The sequence below is a fragment of the Fundulus heteroclitus genome, unplaced genomic scaffold, assembly GCF_011125445.2.
Source record: "Fundulus heteroclitus isolate FHET01 unplaced genomic scaffold, MU-UCD_Fhet_4.1 scaffold_77, whole genome shotgun sequence".
Classification (NCBI taxonomy): Eukaryota; Metazoa; Chordata; class Actinopteri; order Cyprinodontiformes; family Fundulidae; genus Fundulus; species Fundulus heteroclitus.
The window spans coordinates 915,682-937,633 of NW_023397219.1; the positions used below are offsets into that span (position 1 = coordinate 915,682).

General features: G+C 41.2%; 1 protein-coding gene across 1 annotated transcript in view; it reads left to right on the top strand.

Annotated features, from left to right (window-relative positions):
- The first annotated feature begins 361 nt into the window (after nt 1-361).
- rrp36 (ribosomal RNA processing 36) overlaps nt 362-21,952 on the top strand; it is a 78,751-nt gene continuing 57,160 nt past the window's right edge. The window contains exons 1-5 of the mRNA XM_036134224.1: nt 362-784; nt 17,192-17,324; nt 17,476-17,542; nt 17,620-17,724; nt 17,833-17,910. Of these exons, the coding sequence (XP_035990117.1) occupies nt 493-784; nt 17,192-17,324; nt 17,476-17,542; nt 17,620-17,724; nt 17,833-17,910 (675 nt within the window). The 5' untranslated portion in view covers nt 362-492. The remainder of the gene's footprint in view (nt 785-17,191; nt 17,325-17,475; nt 17,543-17,619; nt 17,725-17,832; nt 17,911-21,952) is intronic.

The window sequence follows — 21,952 nt, forward strand, 5'->3', positions numbered from 1 at the left end:
CAAGAGACAGTTGAACACGTTATGGTACACTGTGGGAAGTATAAGAGAAAGGAGAGAAATGGTTCAAAATCTAAAATTGGAAAGAATACAATTTGATTTAATAGAAATACTTGGAAAAAACTCAAGAGATAAGTGTTATGTAATTGTTTTTCATTATCTTAGATTAATAAATGTAATTGAGAGGATCTGAATCTTATTTTGGTTTTGGTGATATTGTTTTGTTAATTTGATTGTGACTTGTTTTGTTTAATATAAATAAGTAGTGGTAATTCTGATCCACACTCCATACCAGCTGGTGGCGGTAATGCACCATTTCGTTGCGTGCCAACCGCCAAAAAAATCCATAAAGAAGATGAAGACGAAGAAGAAGAAGAAGAAGAGCTTCCGGGATTTTAGACATGTGAAGGAGGTTTTGTGCGGTCGATTCTTTTGCCACTGTTTTTTGTGAATTCAGTTCTGTACAACAGTAGTAGTAGAAGGAGAAAATTGAAAATGAGACGCACAGAGAAGCAGCGACTGGAAACTAAAGGAAAGAAGATGGCTGTAAACAGCTGCGGGGAGGAAGACACCGATGCAAAGAAAAAGGTCAATCTGCTTACAGAAACAGTGGAACCGCAACGGCGAGAACACGGCGATGAAGCTGGGTACCAATCTGGTGGAGAGGCTAGCGAGGACTGTGGTGGCAGTGAAGAAGCAGAGGAATCTGAGGGGATCAGTGGGGAAGAGGAAGAACAATATACAGGTGGTGGCATAGGGTTGCAGACAAAGGAACACATCGGGAAAGGTGAGAGTGACTCCCCATATAGGATGTGAGGTCTGATCGGTCCGCACACGGAATATGTTACTGTGGAGCAGCTAATGTAAACATCATATGGATTTCTCGTAAAATTCTAAAAAATATATTCTCGGTAGAGGAAGCACTGTTACAAGCTCCGTCGGCTGCTGAATCAGTGAAACCTTTATTTATTTTATTAACATGTTAAAAGTATAGTAAAGCACATTCATTGGTTACATGGAAAAGGGAACTTGTAGAGAGCACCGCACAGCTGTCCTGGTGTGGGTGCATAACAAACGGAGAACTCGGATTTTTATCAGGCGGTTGTTGCCAAATTATTGAACCTCCCCTTTACCATAGACAGAGTAGACCATAGACATCTCCCGGCACGTCAACGTCACCGCCATATTGTATGTGGCAGAAAAAAGTTAAGTTCTGTTTTAGTGAACGTGGATCAGAGAAGATGCCTCATTCCCGTTGTACTGCTTGGCAATGTATTCGGGCTGACTTCTATGGGGTGCCCCCAGAGACATAAATCAAAATGAACTTCCATATACACATGTTAAATTAAACTCTTCCATATAATATAGTAAAAACCGTGCATAAACACTAGTGAAAAGCTCTCACATACACTAGTGAAAAAATTTACCTCTTATATAACCTACTGAAAACCTTGCACAAACACTAGTGAAAAGCTCTCACACGAACTAGTGAAAACATTTACCTCTTATATAACCTACTCAAATGTTCTCATAGAAAGTAGTGAGAACTGTTCATATAAACTGGTGAAAAGCTTTACCTTTCATATATACACTACTGAAAAGCTTTCATAAACACTACTGAAAAAGCTTTCATATACACTATTGAAAAAGCTTTTATATACACTACTGAAAAAGCTCTCACACACACTACTGAAAAGCTTTCATATACACTACTGAAAAAGCTTTCATATACACTACTGAAAAAGCTTTCACATACACTACTGAAAAAGCTTTCATATACACTATTGAAAAAGCTTTTATATACACTACTGAAAAGCTCTCACACACACTACTGAAAAGCTTTTACACACACTACTGAAAAGCTTTCATATACACTACTGAAAAAGCTTTCATATACACTATTGAAAAAGCTTTTATATACACTACTGAAAAGCTCTCTCACACAATACTGAAAAGCTTTCATATACACTACTGAAAAAGCTTTCATATACACTACTGAAAAGCTTTTATATACACTACTGAAAAAGCTTTTATATACACTACTGAAAAAGCTTTCACATACACTACTGAAAAAGCTTTTATATACACTACTGAAAAGCTTTTATATACACTACTGAAAAGCTTTTATATACACTACTGAAAAAGCTTTCACATACACTACTGAAAAAGCTTTCATATACACTACTGAAAAGCTTTTATATACACTACTGAAAAGCTTTTATATACACTACTGAAAAAGCTTTCACATACACTACTGAAAAAGCTTTCATATACACTACTGAAAAAGCTTTTATATACACTACTGAAAATCTCTCAGACACACTACTGAAAAAGCTTTCATATACACTACTGAAAAGCTTTTATATACACTACTGAAAAAGCTTTCATATACACTATTGAAAAAGCTTTTATATACACTACTGAAAAGCTCTCAGACACACTACTGAAAAGCTTTCATATACACTACTGAAAAAGCTTTTATATACACTACTGAAAAGCTTTCATATACACTACTGAAAAAGCTTTCATATACACTATTGAAAAAGCTTTTATATACACTACTGAAAAGCTTTCATATACACTACTGAAAAAGCTTTCATATACTCTACCGAAAAAGCTTTCATATACACTATTGAAAAAGCTTTTATATACACTACTGAAAAAGCTTTCATATACACTACTGAAAAGCTTTCATAAACACAATAGACCCCTTGCAACCACGTGACTCCGTTACCCAGAACCCCTTGCGTGGCGGCCATATTGGTTGGCACGCCATTTGACGAAATGACTAGTTCTCCACGTATTTTTCTTCTTTAGATAACGTATCACAAGATCGTTTTAAGAGTAAGTTGATGGTTGATGGTATCAGATTGCCAGATCCACACAGCAAAAGCCTGAAGGGACGGAGCGAGTCTGTGAAATGCTGGCCAAGGGTTTCGTACCGCGACACAGCTGCTTTATAAACACGCAGGCGAGTACGGACAAGAGAGCACGAAAGCCCCTGAAACCACTGGACGGCTGCAATTATTTTATATCAGGAAAAAGGCTCCAGCAACGCCCGCGACGCCATGAGGGATTAAGCGGGTCAGAAAATGGATGGATGGATGTTCAGACATGTTTGTGTAACAGCAGAAAGCAGAGAGGAAGACCCGCCCGGTAGGTTAAAAAAACATCACTCACTACGGATTATTTAGGCGTTTTTGTCTTGTTAAAATGGGTGGCGGTGTCGGCGACATTGCAGCGTAAACACAGACATACTAGCGCCCATGAACGGGCGGAGGGGAGGTGGCGATCGTTACACTGGCCGGAGAGCCGCCGCTGTCTGGAGCAGCAGGAAGCGGGTGCTGCTCCAGACAGCGGCGGCTGCTGCCTCCGCCGCTGTCTCCGCCGCCGGAGAGCCGCCGCTGTCTGGAGCAGCAGGAAGCGGGTGCTGCTCCAGACGGCGGCGGAGACATCAGACAGCGGCGGCTCTCCGGCCCGTGTAGCGATCGGTACACGGGCCGGAGAGCCGCCGCGGCTGCTGCCTCCGCCGCCGCCGGAGAGCCGCCGCTGTCTGCTGCTTCAGACAGCGGCGGAGGGGAGGTAGCTATCGCTACACTGGGGGCTTCTCCGGCCCGTGTAGCGATAGCCACCTCCCCTCCGCCGCTATTTAAGTAGAACAATGACTAGAGCAGAATTAAGTTGTAATTTACCGGAGATGAAGTGTAGACTGCAAATTCTCTCGTAGAATGATCGCTCCCCCAGTCCATTGGGAGTGTCTGCCTGCGCTCTTTTCATTGAAAATATCCAATTCTTTCTTCTTTCCTCATCCTTCGGTAAACGACAGAAACGTACATCCAACGATTTGGAATGCCTCTCTGTGCAACCGGGAGCACAACAAGTCGTAGGCATTGCTTAGATTCCAAAAATAAACTAACTAAAAGTACGCTCTAAATCACCCGTTTTGTCATGTAGTAGATGGGCTGTCAGGCTAGCCTGCCCACCAAGATGGAGGCGCGCACCCCCGATCACGTGACTGTGACGTCAGATGCAAGGGGTCTATTGAAAAGCTTTCACACCCACTACTGAAATAGCGGTTTAGCATTGTAGCATTTGACAGGATAAGCTAAAATAAAGTTGAGTAATGCCCCTGCTTCTGTGAGGTGTTCAGCGGGTAGCTGAGCAGTAGCGATGGGTCGATGAGGCGTCATGAAATGTTTCGACACGTTGCCAAACTGTATTGATACTGTGTCACTGAATACCGACACCTGCTTAGTCAACCTAGTTGACAGCGTTAACTGACACTGCCAAATGTTATGTAAAAAGAACAAATTGGCATTTTAGTTCTTGATTTATAACAAGAAACTGCCCAATAACATGCCTGAAGTAGGGGCAGACAGCTTTTGTGAAGATGGTCCTGGCTGGGGCTCATTTGGGGTCGTCAGATGAATATCCTCAGCCGCACATCGCTTTTCTAAAATAACGAGGGAACACGCTCAGTTCTGAACAATTTCTTTGTGCTGCTCTTCATTTTTATGCCAACGGCAGCTTTTTAATAACCTAGGAGACCCAGAAAATCTCTCAGAGGCAACTGTATGTTGCGCTGTCAGAAATGTTACTCTGTTACACTTAAAAGGTGTTCCATAGTCAAAGACCCACAAGATTAATAAAATAACTACGCAGAATGAAAGCAATAATGTATTCTGTATCAAATTTCGGCACTTCCAACTCTAATTTCCCATTCGATATAGCCTATGTAGTTGTAAAGTGAGGTTGGCACATTAAACATCTACAAGACAATCAGTGTCAACTCATTTTTAGGATTGGTGAACAATAGCAAAAAGATGAGCATATCAGTTATTTCAATAACACACACCATCCCATCATTAATTGCATATGTTGAATATAGCCAATTAATGCTTTAGTTGAGTACTGTTAAACATAAAACTTTTAACTTAACCTTGCCCGGTTAAACTGTATTTTATCATGATTTGCTGCCATGTCCTTTCAATGCTTTTAGTAATCAATGCCCCCCCCCCCCCCCACAACCTTTTGTGTTGAACTAGTGAAGTGTGAGAAAACTGCTTTAATTCTCCATCACATAACTTTCATATTGCGCATGCATTGACTTTTTCAAAAATTTTCTCTTGCAGTTTTCAGCAGCAACGGTATTGTTTGTTATGGTTTAATATTGTCCATATGCCTTCTTTAAAAATGTTTAATTCTACTCGCAGGACATGCGCAGTTCCAAAGCTTTTCTGTCGTTGCCATGGTGAATCAAGTTATGTGCGTTCCATTGATCGGGCTTTTTTTTTCATGCTCGTGTTCACGTTTAACTCATGGTTGATCGGACGCTGTGTTTAGTTACCTGACTTATATCATCTGTTTTGAAATCAGAAACGCTGAGTATGACAGAGTGATGGAGAACTACTCAGAGCAGCAGCTTCCCACTCAGGGTAGATCAGCAGTTTTTTCTGACACAAGGCTCAGAACAAAGACACACAGCGCAACCTGCCCAACCATAAAGTCTTCTGCCAAATCCATCAGTGGTGCGCTCCGATCAGCACCTGACGCTCACAGAGCGAGACTGCGGAACACCGTCTCACCAGAGTTGTAAAATGGTTAAAAAAAACGACCAGTTCAGCTTGCCTTTTATTTACTGCGCAGCATAGCTTTGCTGTGCGTGCTGAATCCAGATGCGCGAATGAACGCGTGCGCAGCTTAGAGGGAACAGAACACTGCTTATAAACACAGTTTAGCGCGTCAGTCCGAAACTGTTCCTGTATCTATCACGTGACTTTTCCATAGCGATACGCGCATCGACACGGGTTTTGCTCTATGAGCTCGACGCATGCACCGACGCATCGGTGTTGCCGGACCCATCACTACTCAGCAGTAATCAATAATTATATTTGATAAAATACTGGCCGGAGATTGCACAAAATGTACGGAGCTAACCGGAGTGACCTCTGTTTACAATAACTTCCGGGTTAATGACACTCCTTCCTGTTTCACTGAAATGCCTTCCGTTTCAACTGAAATACCTTCCGTTTCAACTGAAATCCGTAGCTTTTCAGTAGTGTGTGTGAGAGCTTTTTAGTAGTGTATATGAAAGCTTTTTCAATAGTGTATATGAAAGCTTTTTCAATAGTGTATATGAAAGCTTTTTCAATAGTGTATATGAAAGCTTTTTCAGTAGTGTATATGAAAGCTTTTTCAGTAGTGTATATGAAAGCTTTTTCAGTAGTGTAAATGAAAGCTTTTCAGTAGTGTGTGTGAGCGCTTTTCAGTAGTGTATATAAAAGCTTTTTCAATAGTGTATATGAAAGCTTTTCAGTAGTGTTTATGAAAGCTTTTCAGTAGTGTATATGAAAGGTAAAGCTTTTCACCAGTTTATATGAACAGTTCTCACTACATTGTATGAGAACGTTTGAGTAGGTTAGAGGTAAATGTTTTCACTAGTGTATGTGAGAGCTTTTCACTAGTGTTTATGCACGGTTTTCACTATATTATATGGAAGAGTTTAATTTAACATGTGTATATGGAAGTTAATTTTGATTTATGTCTCTGGGGGCACCCCATAGACTTCACTACTTGTATCTGCCTTCTATAAACTAAGGCTGCACCATGTTGCAAAACTGGACACACTAAAGCTGCAGAGTGGCAACACTAGGAAAGATGCGTGCAAGACCATTCATTCTTTTTCAAGGTTTTTAGCTTGCATACAGTACAGACTATTGTATTTAGACATAGATGTGCATATATAGATTTTCAAATATTATAAATAAGCCAAATAAATGGCTGTGATTTACATATATATATATATATATATATATATATATATATATATATATATATATATATATATATATATATATATACACAGCTAGTATATACCTTTAATTAAATTGGTATACTAATGTCTAAACCAGGGGTGTCAAACGTACGGCCGAATCCGGCCCGCCGAATGCTTTAGTCTGGTCCGGTGGCCAAATGCATTATCATTATTCAACGTTTGTATCTCCTCGCTGCATCGACCGATCTACACCAGATTTTGTGTGAGTCGTGGGGGAACGCTGCCCAACGCGTTCTTGTGAATCGTCCAGGAGACGGGCAGGAAAAATGCGTGACAGCTTCTGCGGTGGCTGACATTGCGCGAACTCCCGCAGTGGCCAATAGGCCAGAGCGGCGCTTGGCTGCGAGGGCCGATAGACGCTGCTTACGGCTTTAATTTGTTTTATAATTTTAGTTTTTTGGTAGACTTCCCACTTAATTACCATTTTGAATTATTACCACAGTGGTAAGTTAAAAATTCCCTTTTCTGCTGCTGTTCTTCAAACGTACGTTTTCAGATCGTTTTTAGATTATTTTTTAGGCTTTTTTATATATTAAAAAAATTATTGTTTTAAAATATGGTGCAGTGTATAAGTAGTTGTGTATGTTAAAAAAAGGCTAAAGAACTTAAATTATAATATATCTAACACAAAATATTACCTCTCACATTCAACAATGAATACATTATTCATACAATTATTTAATTTTATGATCAATATAAGTAATGATTTATTATCATCTAAAGACTACTAATAACAGGAGTTGAAATGCAGGTCCAGACAAGCTGTGCGTGTGGTGATGTCATGAGTACGCTTCTGTTCCAATACACAGAGATATGTTCTGCGTGCTCCCATTCTCCCCAAGTCCATACTTCCTGTGTTCTTTCCAAAGTCCGCACTCACGTTCTTGTGAATTGACAAACGGCCTACAGTTGCAATAACTGGGGATAACTAATGAAAGTAGATGACGCGGTACATTTTAGGCTGAGATTGGTTCTGAAGATGAGTTTTTACTTGGTAAGAACAATGCAGAAACCTAACAGATGGACCATAATTTTATGCTTATTAATTTTTTTATTTCTGTATTTCGGAAACTAAGGCTAAATTCTGTTGCTAAATGAATTACCATAAAGTTACAGAGTACCAACACATGAACGAAGCTATGCAAAACTGCTCTGTTTCAAGGGTTGTAAGTTCTAGCCGTGGTTGCAAGCAGTGTAGTAAGCAGGTCTCTCAACTTTTATGGAAGTTTAAGAGTAAGATTATTTTTACTTTCGTTGGGCGGGTCGCTATCTGGACGCTGGAAGAGCGGGTACAGATAGACCAACTAATTTTTATCCGACTAGACATGGAAGTAGACCTGTATTACTTTAGTTAAAAAGTAAAAGAGAAGAGTGTTAACACGTTATTGTTCAGTTAGTGCGTTAAAACAGAAAAAAACACAACTGTTCAAATGTACAAATAATACTGAATAAAGTAATATAGTAATTTTAAGTTATTGACGGTAATATTACACTCCTTTTAGAATGGAGAACTGCTGTTTGTATTTTAATTTAGTAAAAAGTCCCACTCTTGCAGAGTGCCTCAAGGCTCTCTCTTTACCTCGTCCCTCAGGATTCAGTTATAAGAAACGGTTGTTTAGCCTTCTTTTTTAGGCAGAAGACAGTCAAACCTTTATGACACTAAAAAGGAAAATAGTTGCCCTAAAAATAAGCATCTCAAAAGTTTATTTTGTTTGGGTGCATTGATATCTCTAACATCAGTGTTGACCTAGGACCTTAAAGTCAGTATCTGAGACAGACTGCTACAGTGTAAGACTAGAGAATATGGTAATCTTAACTTTGATGCACAGTTAAAGTCTGTGGTCAAGTCCAGTTTTTTTAAACTGAGACAGCTGACTAAAGATTTTGATCTATGCTTTAATTACAACTTGCTTAGATTACTGCACTGCACTTTACTCTGGCCTTAATGAAACTCTTGTGGCTTGACTGCAGCTGGTCCAAAATGCTGCTGCTCTTCTTTTAACTGCTCCCATAAAATGACAGCACATTTCTCCAGTTTTAGCAGCAATTCATTGGCTGCTGGTTCACATTTGGATCCCTTTTTTAAATTCTTTTATTTGTTTTTAAATATCTTCATAGCCTTACTTTCCAGGATCTGTCAGACCTGCGTCATATACACGCTCCCTCTTGTTTTGTCCCTGACTTTAAAAAGAAAATATTGTAGTTGATTATAAATGAATTCACATCCAGGCAATGAAAACACCTCCTATTATCATTAATCTATGGGTTTGTTTATCAGTGTACATCTATTAGGGCTAGAAGATATAGAAAAAAAGCTTATCGATAGAAAAAATGCATATTGATCGATATCAATAATTATTGAAAATATTTAAAACCATATTTTATGTACAGCTCTGCCTGGACATTTTATGATATTGCTAAATGATTTAATTTTAATAAAGAACACAAACACAGAATTCCAATTAAAATCTTTATTTAACCAACTTTTTTAACCATAACAGAATGTTTTTTAAAGAAGAATAACCTAAGAGACCTCAGTTATGTTATTAAATACTGACAAAGAATAAACTAAAGTGACCAGTAAAATTACCAAAATAAATATACCAAATAAATAAATAAAATAACCTATTTAGGTGAGAATAGGACTCTAGTTATTTCACGGGTTTCATAATTGAGAGGCTGACACAGGGCTGAGGTCCGAGGTTGTGGCGTGGGAAGACACAGATTGCAGCTCATTTTGCACTGATTCTCTGCATTAGTTGCACAATTTAGGGAGCGCTGTTAGAGAAAAACCTGCGTCCCGGAACTTTATATCGCGGATCAAGAGTGGCAAGTAATTGTTTGAAGCCAGGTTTTTCAGCTGCAGACAACAGCAGCATATCCCTCATTATGAAGCACGTTACTGCATGCCTGATGTCCTTATGCCGCTTGGACGCTTTGTCATGTTTATCACAAAGAAGGGAGCCCAGTTTAGCTGCTTTACCTGCTTTGTTTTGGAAGAACTTCCAGAAGATTCCTAAGAAGACGCGGAGTCGCGCGGGGCTGAAACTGCTCGCGCTGCTGCGGGTGTGAGCGGCTTACGTGATGAAACAAGTTGGTTGTGTTACCAGACTTTGTTTTTACCGGTTCCTTGCAAGTTTTACAAATCACTGTGGTTGATTTATGTCAGACTGGCGAACTAGTAAAACACCGTTTTGTGATCGTTTCCTCCGCCCCTCCTTGCTGCGACATATTCACAACCTGTGTTGTGGTTTGAGAGGGCGGCACTTTGTGACGGCGTGGCTGGGTCCGCGATTACGATTGGTCGAGAGGAAGTGGTGACTGTAGCATCAACGAATATGATAGGCTGAAAGGAAGGAAGGAAAACTGTTTGTATATTGAACTTTTATCGTCCCTATTTTTTCCTATCGTCTATCGCCACACGTCTATCAGTCGATATATATTGTTATTGAATTACCGTCCAGCCCTAACATCTATATCCTCATTGGTGAATGAGGCTGAATTTCATCACATGTATATAGTCCGACATTTTCCCCTTAGCTGCAACACTTGAAGCACACAGGGGTTCACGCTGCGTCTTTACACATGATCCACCTGCTGATGTTTTCCCTCTTTTCAGCTCCAGGCAATTCTAGCCTGTTACAGTTTATAACCATCATCACCTTTCACGGCGACAGGTTTCTTTTCTCAGCCTCTGCCCTGACCAGACAAATCTCTATGGCAGAGGGTGCTTTACTGCATAATTACGCAAGCCTAAGGCTCAGTTTGAAGTTGTTCTCCAAACATGTTTTGCAACCCCAGATTCTATCAGTATAGATGAAGCTTTTCAAGCTATGCGCCTCACATGTTCCTACGTAACTGTAGAATAAAACACTTTTTTGGTAACGTCTGGTACCTGCATAATTTATACTTACTGATACTGGTTTGATGCGGTGAGGCGGGCGGATTTGTTACCCCACTGGTCCGCTGCGTTTGAGAAATAAACAGTGGGGAAGATGCATAGATACAGAGTGTAATGGGCTCCTTTTGTGGGAAGAGGAGGAATGAGGGGTCTGAGCTCAAGCTCCCGATGTTACAAGTAGGGCTGGGTATTTTGACCAAAGTCCTGAATCGATTCGATTTCGATTCATACAGCTATGAATCAATTCATTTCGATTAAGTTCGAGTCGATCTGCTCTTACAGTAATAAAAGTGGCTCAACTGTGTTGCAAAATACACATGTATTTTATTTTTTCACTTCACACTAAACACAAAGTGCAAACAAAGTGCAGACTTGTAAAGAAAGACAGTTTAAACTTGGTATGTAAACAAAACTGTCCCAAGTCTCAAAAGTGCAAATTTGTACAAATAAAAGTATTTAACTTTAACTACAACACTGCAATTTGCATAAAGGCATTTTCTCTTTTACGGGCCAATAAACAGTGGCAAATAAATACAAAATAAATTAAACTGCTAAGTCAAATTATTGTGTTTTCACTTCTCATTAATTGTGAGATTCTTGTGAAGGAAAATAAGTTCATTGACATGATCTTTTTGCAGTGACAATGTCACCAGCTGTTGAAAATACCTTCTCCGATGCAATACTGGTCCCCGGGACACAAAGATAATGCTTTTCAAGGCGAGCCAACAGTGGATACTCCAGGGGTGTCAAACTCATTTTGGTCTAGGGGCCGCATTCAGCTTAACCTGATCTCAAGAGGGCCACACAAGTAAACTCATTGCAAGATTAAATAGAACTAATAAAAGTGTACTTGTTGATTTCTATATTGAATGAATTTCACTTTTACAAATATATTATGAATAACCTCAGAGTTTTTAAGAAAAGTATATGCAATTTCAACAATACCTTTACTCAGTTAAACATTTATTAAAGTGTATTATGCTTAAGAACTGATCACAGTGATTATACAATGTTGCAAAACATTAATTCACTGTTTTTGGAACTTAAAAACACTGTCCTGTATGACAAAAACATCAAACATAAAAATTAAGAAATTATTTTAAATCAATTTTCCACATATGGGAAGCAATATGAACATATTATCTGGCTTCACACATTTGAAATCTTAAGTGTTAGCTGTTTTAAACAGACATTTGGTTAAGTACATTTGCCACCTTTCTTGTTTATGCATAAAATGTGTACATATAGAAAAACTTGCATACAAAACATGTAATGCATGTATGAGAAATATTTTACTCAACAAAACTCTTTTGTTGTAAATCTGTAACTGACTATCAATAACTTCAACAGAAGAAATTCAGCAACTATTCAAAGCTGTAATTTTTTATAGTGCAACATTGACAGTAACATTCCATAGGATTTAGTTTTACTCAGTATTTGCCCCTGAAACTTGGCATCTTTTAGCCTGAACAAGTCCATCAATATCAGGCATCATGTCCTGAGCAGCAGCCAGTTTCAGAGTCTCATTTAAGTGCATATGTGTGAGCTTTGAGCGCAGCTTTGTTTTATTTATATTCATTAGTGAGTAAATCTGCTCACAAAGGTAGGTAGTCCCAAACATGGACAACATTTTTGCAGCCAGTGCTGTCAATTTAGGATATCCTGGTAGGAGACATTTGTAAAATGTGTCTAAGCCAACTGATGCAAATTTGTTCTTCATTCCACGTCACACTGCAAATCAATGATTTCAAGTTGCATATCAACAGGCACCTCAGAAGCTCTGACTGTGAATGGTGAGCGAAAAACTGAGAATTCTGTCTTGAGTTCGCTAAATACCTGAAATCGTTTCTCAAACTCACCCAGAAACCTTGAAATTGTATCTTTGTACCGTTTCACATCACAATTAATGCTTGCTGCGCACATATCTCTTAGACAGGGAAAATGAGCAGGGTCCCCGCTTGCCATCTGCGTCTCCCATAACATCAGCTTTAATTTGAATGCACATATGCTGTCATAATACTGTTACAATTTTTTTGTGTCCTTGCAGCATTTCGTTCAAATTATTCAAGTGTCCTGTGATATCAACCATAAATGCAAGGTCCTGCAGTCATAGTGGGTAGTGTAATTCCTGAAAAGGTTTACCCTTTTTCTCCATGAACTGTCCAATTTCCCCACGTAGATCAAAGAAGCGCTTCAGTACAGCACCTCTGCTTAACCATCTAACTTCAGTGTGGTATGGTAGACCATAGCCAATGTTGCATTCACTGAGAAGGCTGTCAAACTGACGATGATTGAGAGCTCTGGCTCGGATGAAATTAACAGTTCGGATAACCACCTCCATGACGTGATCCATTTTTAACGACTTGCCACATAATGCCTCCTGATGCAAAATACAATGAAATGTCCAAAACTCACCCCCTTTATTTGCAGCTTGTACTTTCTCTCCGAACTTTGTCACAACACCAGCCTTTTTCCCGATCATTGACGGCGCACCAGTCCACCCCGACTCTGTCCAGCGCTCCAACAACGGAGCAGAAAATGTCTTCAGCTGTTGTGGTGTCGGTCATCGGCACCAACTCGAGAAACTCCTCTGTGACAGTCAGTGTCTCGTCAACTCCACGAATGACTATGGCCAGCTGCGAGACGTCCGAAATATCAGTGCTCTCATCAATTGCTACAGAAAATGCGGGAAATGACTCCGTTTTGCGTTTGAGTTTGTTGTCCAAATCTGCCTGTTTGCCACGGTATTTCTCGACAAGCTAATATTGGCAAAAGCTTGTCGCTTCTCGGGACAAACAATTTCGGCAGCCTTCAGCATGCAGTTCTTGACGAACTCTCCCTCGCAGTAAGGCTTTGATGCCAACGCTATTTCGCTAGCAATTAGGTAGCTGGTTTTCACCGCAGCATCACTGACCTCTCGACTCCGGGTGAAAACAGATTGCTGTTTTCTCAGACCCGTCAACATTTCATTTATTTTCTGTTTTCTCAGTTCTCCGTGCAAATGCTGGTATTTTTCACCATGCTGAGTTTCATAGTGGCGCAGAATATTGTATTCCTTAAGCACCGAAACCTGTTGCAGGCACACAAGGCATACGGGCTTTCCATTCACCTCCATGAAAAAATAAGAAGAAGTCCATTTTTCTTGCAAAATGCGACACTCCATGTCTACCTTTCTCTTTTTTGACAAAGACATTTCGTGATGAGGTTGCCAGGGCCAAAATAAAGAGCTGGTAAAGCAATAGAATCGAAGCCGTCAACAGAACCTGAAGCTGCTATTTCTTCTGATGCAGTGTTACATCATGCTGCTGCTCTGAATAAAACACAGTGCCCCCGTGGACATACTGTCCACGGGGGCGGTTCCGGCCCGCAGGCCGTACGTTTGACAGATCTATTATAATCTACGGTGTTCATACTGTTGGAGCACCAGGAAGTGCTCCAAAGGCTAGACCGTTCCATTTACCAACGGCTGAGGATCCTCCTAAAGGCCCATTCATACCTCACGTAAAAGACGGATACGGATACGTGTGGAGTGTTTCATACGTTCTAACCGTCGATTTCGTCCGTATTTTGACACGAACATTGGGAGCTTACGATTACGGATGAAACGGAGCAATAAGGAGCAATACTACCGGAAACGGTGGGGGCGCTATTGAGTTTGTAGCACAAAATGTCAACAAAATCACGAAGAAGGTTAGAATTCTGGGATTTAAACAATGACGGGATTCGAGGAACGACTTGCTGAGCTTGTCCGCAACTACCCACACATATATGATGTGTCGTGTCCGGGGCACAGGGACAAACAAAAAGTTTACTTACGGAGCAAATACAACAAAATCACGTCTTGGACCGTCGCCATGTTTGATCAGTGACGAATCATTGGCGCCCAGCACTGCCATCTAGAAGACATACTGGTTATTGCGCACCTCAACGGACGGAGGTATGAAGGAGTCAACGGATAGAACGTACGGACAGAAATACGGATGTGTAGGCCAAACGTAGGGTATGAATGGGCCTTAAGGCTGTGTAGGCTGGGTCCTTCGAAGGATGCAGCCTGCGAATTGGGACGCAGCCTGCGAATTGAGACGCAGCAATAGAGACAGTTTTCATTCCTTCCTTTCAGCTTATCATATTCGTTGACGCTACAGTCACTACTTCCTCTCGACCAATCGTGATCGCGGACCCAGGCACGCCGTCACAAAGCGCCGCCCTCTCAAACCACAACACACAGCACGTGAATATGTCGCAGCAAGGAGCGGCGGAGGAAATTGTCCCAAAACGGGGTTTTACTAGTTCGCCAGTCTGAAGTTAATCAACCACAGTGTCAGCCCCGCGCGGCTCCGCGTCCTCGGAGGAATCTTATGAAACTTCTTCCAAAACAAAGCAGGTAAAGCAGCTAAACTGGGCTCCCTTCTTTGTGATAAACATGACAAAGCGTCCAAGCGGCATAAGGACATTAGGCATGCAGTAATATGCTTCATAGTGATTAATGCTGCTGTTGTCTGCAGTTGAAAAACCTGGCTTCAAACATCTACTTGCCACTCTTGATCCGCGATATAAAGTTCCGGGCCGCAAGTTTTTCTCTAACAGCGCTCTCTAAATTGTGTAACTACTGCAGGGAATCAGTGCAAAATGAGCTGCAATCTGTGTCCTCCCACGTCACAACCTCGGACCTCAGCCCTGCATCAGCCTCTCAATTGACTATATAGACAGAGAATGGAACCTAAGGAGTAACTAGTGTACTATTCCCACCTAAACAGGCTATTCTATTTATTTATCTATTTGTTATATTTATTTTGGTCATTTTACTGGTCACTTTAGTTTATTCTTTGTCAGTATTTAATAACATCACCCAGGTCTCTTAAGTTCAGTTATTTTTCTTTAAAAAATCAGTTATGGGTAAAAAAGTTGTTTAAATAAGGATCTTATTGAGATTTAGTGTTTGTTTTCTTTATCAAAGTAAGTGATTTAGCAATATAACAAGAGCCAGGTTTTAAATCTTTTTGATAATTATTGATATCGATCAATATGCATTTTTTTAGCGATAAGCTTTTTTTCTATATCGCCCAGCCCTAATACCACATGTCTTTTTGATTCAAGAGCATAAAACAAAATATGTCAGCATATAAGCACATATTTCTTTACATATTTAATAATATGCCACACCATGTCTCTTTGTTAAACAGCATACAAAGTATTTCAGTATGAAATAATGTATTTATACAATATAATGCTATATGTCTGTCAAAGAGCATAAATGTATGAAATATGTTTTTTTTAGGGAGTTATGATTTATTTTAGTTGGGCAAACAGCTTCCTCAATACCAATAAATGCTCTGGGGGCACTTGAGAAACCCATCCAAGATAACAGTTGTTCTGAAACGTCAGCTCCAATAGGCAGCACCAGTTTATGGGGTGTTTACCTATGTCTATGGGCTTGATTGGATTTTTTTCTTTCCTCTTGGATTGACTTCCTGTTTTTCCCAGCGAGTGAACCATTGCACCATTTAGCGGTTGTTTATTTTAACCACAACATAGGTTAGAAACATACAGGGTAATCAGATCTCTGATATATGATAGAGCTTGATTATTAAGGGCTTTATACATGAGAAGAAGAATTTTAAATTCTATTCTTGATTTAACAGGAAGCCAGTGAAAGGAAGCTAGAATTGGGTAAATATGATCCCTCTTGTTGATTTTCTTCAGAACTCTTCCTGCAGCATTAGGGTTAAGCTTGGTTTCCAGAATGCTAGAGGGGCTTGCATGTTAGCTCGGCCAAGTTTTAAAAACACACTGAAAACACATTAAGTAAACCACTTTAAATGTGTAATCCTCTATGACTCTCACTATGATTTCTCTGCCAAACCTCTATCTTTGTCTGGTTGTGACGACAGGCTGTCTGGTTGCATCGAATTACTCCAAGGTAAAGCTGCTTAACTGAGCAGTGAGCAGGTGGCTAGCTCGAAGGGGGAAACGGCTACCATTTGAGAAAGCAGGCATGGGCGAGCTGTACCAAGCTCCAGGGAGGGGGTGCGCTTGTCTGTGGAAACTGGGACCTCCGCTCGGCCTCCCTGGTGTAGCTGCTTCTTGTGAAGGCCTGTGCTGGTTGCAGTGGGTGACTTCAGATCAGCTTTCCTCTTAGCTTGGCCTGGCTGCAGGAATGGAGACCGCTCCACGCTATCCTGAAACAGCCAAGTAAGGTTACAAGTAGACCGTTTCCAGGGCAGTCGGCTATCAAGTTACAATGTTGATTTCACAGAAAACAGACTTTACCTGGCAGGCACTGCAAATGTTTATGGGTTTCTGAAACCTATTCGGACCCCCTACGGGGATGGGTAGTCCACCTCGGGCCCTGTAAAAGTCCTACATTTCAGTAGCTTTAAACTTTAGTCTGATTTTTCCTAGTGGCTTGATTGCACAACAATTATAATGTATTTGCATGATGTGTTCTTCCTATGCAGAACTGTCCACTATGCCTTTTGAGGATATCATGGAGCTGCAGCAAAAGGTGGGAACTAAAGTGTTTAACGAGGTCGCGTACAACAGAAAAGGGGCTCGAGAGGTCAGCAAGAAGAAACGACTGAACAAGAACAGGTCTGTTTCTTCTTAGTAATCCTGAGTGGTCAAACTTTAGAAGTGCGGCTGCCTGCTCTTTAAACACTAAAGAACAAGCATGTAAACTGCAAGCTGCAAGAACTTTTCCAACCCACTCGCCATCAGATTGTCATGCATTGTTTGATTGTAGACCGATGGAAATTTCAGCAAAGAACTCACCATCCTTCCTACGTCAGGTCATCCCTGTCAAAAAATCTGTGAGTAAAACCAGTATTGACAACACCTCAAATCGTCTGGTTGCTGAAAACATTCCTGTTGGATTTTTGTGCTGTAGACCAGAAGAGACCCTCGATTTGACAGCCTGTCAGGGGAGTACAAACCAATAATTTTTGAGAAGACTTACAAGTTTATTAATGACCTCAAACACAGAGAGAAAGAGGTGAGAAAACATGAGTCTACTGGCATAAAAAGGATGTTGACCTTCAAATGTTTGTTTTCTTGTTGTAGAACATAAGAGATGAGCTGCTAACATGTAGCCTCTGTGCAGATCATAAAGAAGCAGCTAACGAAGACAAAGAACGGCAGCCAAAGGAAGGAGAGGCTGCAGTTCCTGCTGAGGAGATTGGTAAGCAGTCTTGACAGTTTACCTTTTTTTGGACTCTTCGATGATCCAAAGCAGTGAATCCCAAGTCTGATATGAGAATTGACATTACCCAAATTTGTCTCAAAAGCTGTGGTTTGTGATCTTTCAGACTTCTTCATTTTGGAGATAGGGACTAGGCAGGCGTATCCGACCTCTCCCCTCCTCTTTGATTTTTATATTGAACCCCTTGGTCAAATATTAAGACAGACTAAAGAGATTAAAGATATTATTGTGGGTGGGGAGGAACAAAAGGTTGCAATGTTTGTAGATGATGTTTTGATCTTTCTGGGGGAACCTGAGGATTCATTTGTGGAGCTAATGTCTCTTTTTACAGATTTTGGGAACTGTATTGACCCTCTGAAATTGAAAGGTTTGAAATAGGAAGGAAATTAATTTTTCATACTGAATATGTAAAAGGTACCTGTAGCTCCCAGTTAAAGCCACCATGTTGTGATTCAAAGATTCTTTATTATCCCCGCGTGTTACCGTGGTGAAATTTCGTTTTGGCGACTCTCGCTCGGAGGGCACATAATGAAGGCAGAAAAACAAACAAAAACACAATGAACAAAGGTTACAGTGTTGTTCTTTTTTTTCATTGTAGCATTCCAGATGGTTTAAAAATAAATAAAAGAATGTGTTAGGTCTAAATACCTAAAACATCATACAACACAGGCAAAGAAAGGCACAAAGACAATTAGTTTGGTTTGGCTCGCGAGGAGAGTAGGAAGAGACTGTACAGTTACAATCTCCAACCCACTCTGCCGGTCTCAGCGTTCTCCTCGGTTTTATTAAGTTTGGGGCGTTTCCCTATTTACAGGACTGAGGCTGTACCGAAGGGTGGGGGAACAGATAGTCTACAGCCTCAGTTGTCAACAAAGATACACAGCTGAGCAATCACGTTCAGTCAGCACATAATCTTGTAGCTGAGTCTTCTTGTTTCAGGAAGAGAAGAAACAGAGTGTCTTCTGTTTCTTCACAGGGACATGATTAAGCTATCATGTGAGTAATATGATTATATCAGAAGCTTACATTACTACATCATAACAAGATGAATCGATTAATGAAGTATAAACATTAATCCCAACAGAATGATTCAAAAGTTTTTTCAAATTACTTGACCTTCATGAGTTACAGATAAAAGATAATGAGGTAATAAGGTGCTTATTGTGCAATTATGATTTGAGGCTTCATTTACAGAAATGTACATTAAGAAATTCTCAGATGATACTGTAGGCAATAACATTAAGGTGAATTGTAACGTATGACGGGCAAGTCGCAGCGGGGGGTTTTGAAGCGTTGGACTGTGGTCTCCCATCAGGGGATGATTGCCCTCACAGCTCTTGGGGAAAAAGCTGTTTCTAAGCTTATTTGTTTTGGCTTTGAGGGTTTGAGGCTTCTGAAGCATTTACCTGATGGGAGAGGGGCAAACAGCGCATTGCCTGGGTGGGAGGGATAAGTGGAGATGCGTCTGGCCCTTCTCTGGACTCATTCTGCATAGAGTCTAGATCCTCCAGACGGCATCCCACAATCCCCTGCTCTGTTCTCACCGCCCGTGCTAGGTCCTTCTTCTCCTGATCTGTGCATCTCCCATACCATACAGTTATGTTGATACATGACACACTCTCTATGGCAGCTCTATAGAAGTTCTTTAGCAGTTTAGTGGATAGTCCAGTCCATTTCAGTTTCCTGAGGAACAAGAGCCGTTGTTGGGCCTTCTTCACCAGGTGGGAGTTTTCACAGTCCAGGAGAGGTTGGAGGAGATGTGAATCCCCGGAAATTTAATGCTGTCCACACGCTCTACCACCTCCTCCTGTATGTAGAGAGGAGTGTGTTCAGTCCTCCTGGACCTCCTGTAGTCTATTATTACCTCCTTGGTCTTGCTGGTGTTCAAGATCAGGTTGTTCCTGGAGCACCACTGTGAGGTTACTGACCTCATCCCTGTAGTGGGACTCATCATTGTTGTAGAACAGATCCACTGCAGTGGTGTCATCTGCAAACTTCACCAATATGTTTGTGGGGTGGATAGCAGAACAGTCCTGGGTGAAAGGGGTGAAGAGATCAGGGCTGAGGACACAACCCTGCGGCGTTCCTGTGTTGAGGATCAGTGGAGTAGATGTGTGTTTCCTTATTCTCACCACCTGGGGTCTGTTGGTGAGGAAGTCACTGATCCAGGAGGAGAGAGGTGTGGATAATCCCAGGTTGTGGAGCTTCAGAGCCAGTATGTCAGTTGTGTTGAAGGCTGAGCTGAAATCCATAAAGATCATCCTAACAAACGTGTCGGGATGCTGCAGATGAGTCAGAGCTGAGTGCAGTGCTAATGAGACAGTGTCCTCTGTGGAGCAACTCTCTCTGTTGGCAAACTGCAGGCTGTCCAGGCCAGCAGGGATGTGTCTTTGATGTACTTTAGGAGAATTCTCTCGAAGCACTTGATGATGACGGGGGTCAGAGCGATGGGGCGGAAGTCATTGAGATAGGCCAGAATGAGGCTCGGGAGTGTTGGTCTGTTTGGGTTAGTTTTTAGCCGAGTCAGCAGCCTTGCCGTCTCCTTCTTCGCTTACCCCAATTTCTTGGCCTCCAAAGCGGATAGAGTGAAGCAAGCCAAAAGAGATGTATTGGGGATGAGGAATTGGGGTTTAAGGAGGTCTTCAAAGTATTCCGCCCACCGACGCACAACGTCCCAAGTCAAGGTCAGCAGCACACCACCCCCACTATAATCAGTGTTGGTACTGCACTGCTTCCCCCTCCTGAGACGCCGGATAGTGGACCAGAATCGCTTTGAAGCCGTACGGAAGTCTTTCTCCATGGCCTCTCCGAGCTCTTCCCACGCCCGAGTTTTTGCCTCGGCGACCAGCCGAGCCGCCTGCCACTTCGACTGCTGGTACACATCAGCTGCTTCCGGAGTCCCACAGGCTAATAAAGCCCGATAGGACTTCTTCAGCTTGACAGCTTCCCTCACCGCTGGTGTCCACCAGCATGTTCGAGGGTTGCCACCGCAAGATGCACCAACAACCTTGCGGCCACAGCTCCGACTAGCCGCCTTGACAATAGAGGCACAAAACATGGTCCACTCAGACTCAATGTCCTCCGCCTCCTTGATTAATCCTGGACACAAACCTTTCCCCAAAACCAAATCTATAGAGAACGGCAAAGAGGTAGTCTCATTTGACTCAATCAAATGCCTTTTCTCATCAAGAGAAAAAACTTCCCTTTAGGAGGAATGTTCCACCTAATTTTTCATGTGTCTGAGCAAACACACAAACTCCCTGAGTGTTCACTTGACCTCTGTGAGCACAGAAGCTACATAAGACTGTCCAAAACCTGGGGTTATAATAAGCTACATGGCTTACTAAAAGAATCAAGTTACAGCAATAATTTCTTTTAGATTATTAGTTTGGATAAAACTGATTTAGCCTGATTACATGAAAAACACAAAAGTCTTAGATTTTTTTAAATAGTTGTATAGCATATTTTTTATTTCAGAGTAGGGGTCCTGCTAAGGAAGAACTGAGAGATGTGTAGATCTTTCAGAGTTCCAGTTTTATAGCCATTAAATTATTTACGTTTTCTGCAGTGAGATTTAGCACAAGCCTGTGGAATTTTGCAGCCTCGCCTTTTGTCAGTCTGCTCCAGGGCAGCTGTGGCTACAATGTAGCTCACCACCATCAGGGTGTGAATGTGTGAATGAATGGGTGAATGACTGACCACTGTAAAATGCTTTGGGGTCATCAGCTAATTTATTTCAATATTCTCAGCTCAGACATCGCTTTTGTAACACCACGAGGGAACACTCTCACTTCTGAACAATTTCTTTGTGCTGCTCTTCTTTTTCAAGCCAACGGCAGCTTTTTAATAACCTAGCAGACACATAAAATCTTTCAGAGGCAGCTGTATGTCCCACTCAGGAATGCTACTGTTGCACTCAGTTACAGTTTAAAGGTGTTCCATAGTCAGAGACCCACAAGATTAATAACAGAACTACACAGAATGAAAGCAATAATTTATTTTGTATCAAATTTTGGCATTT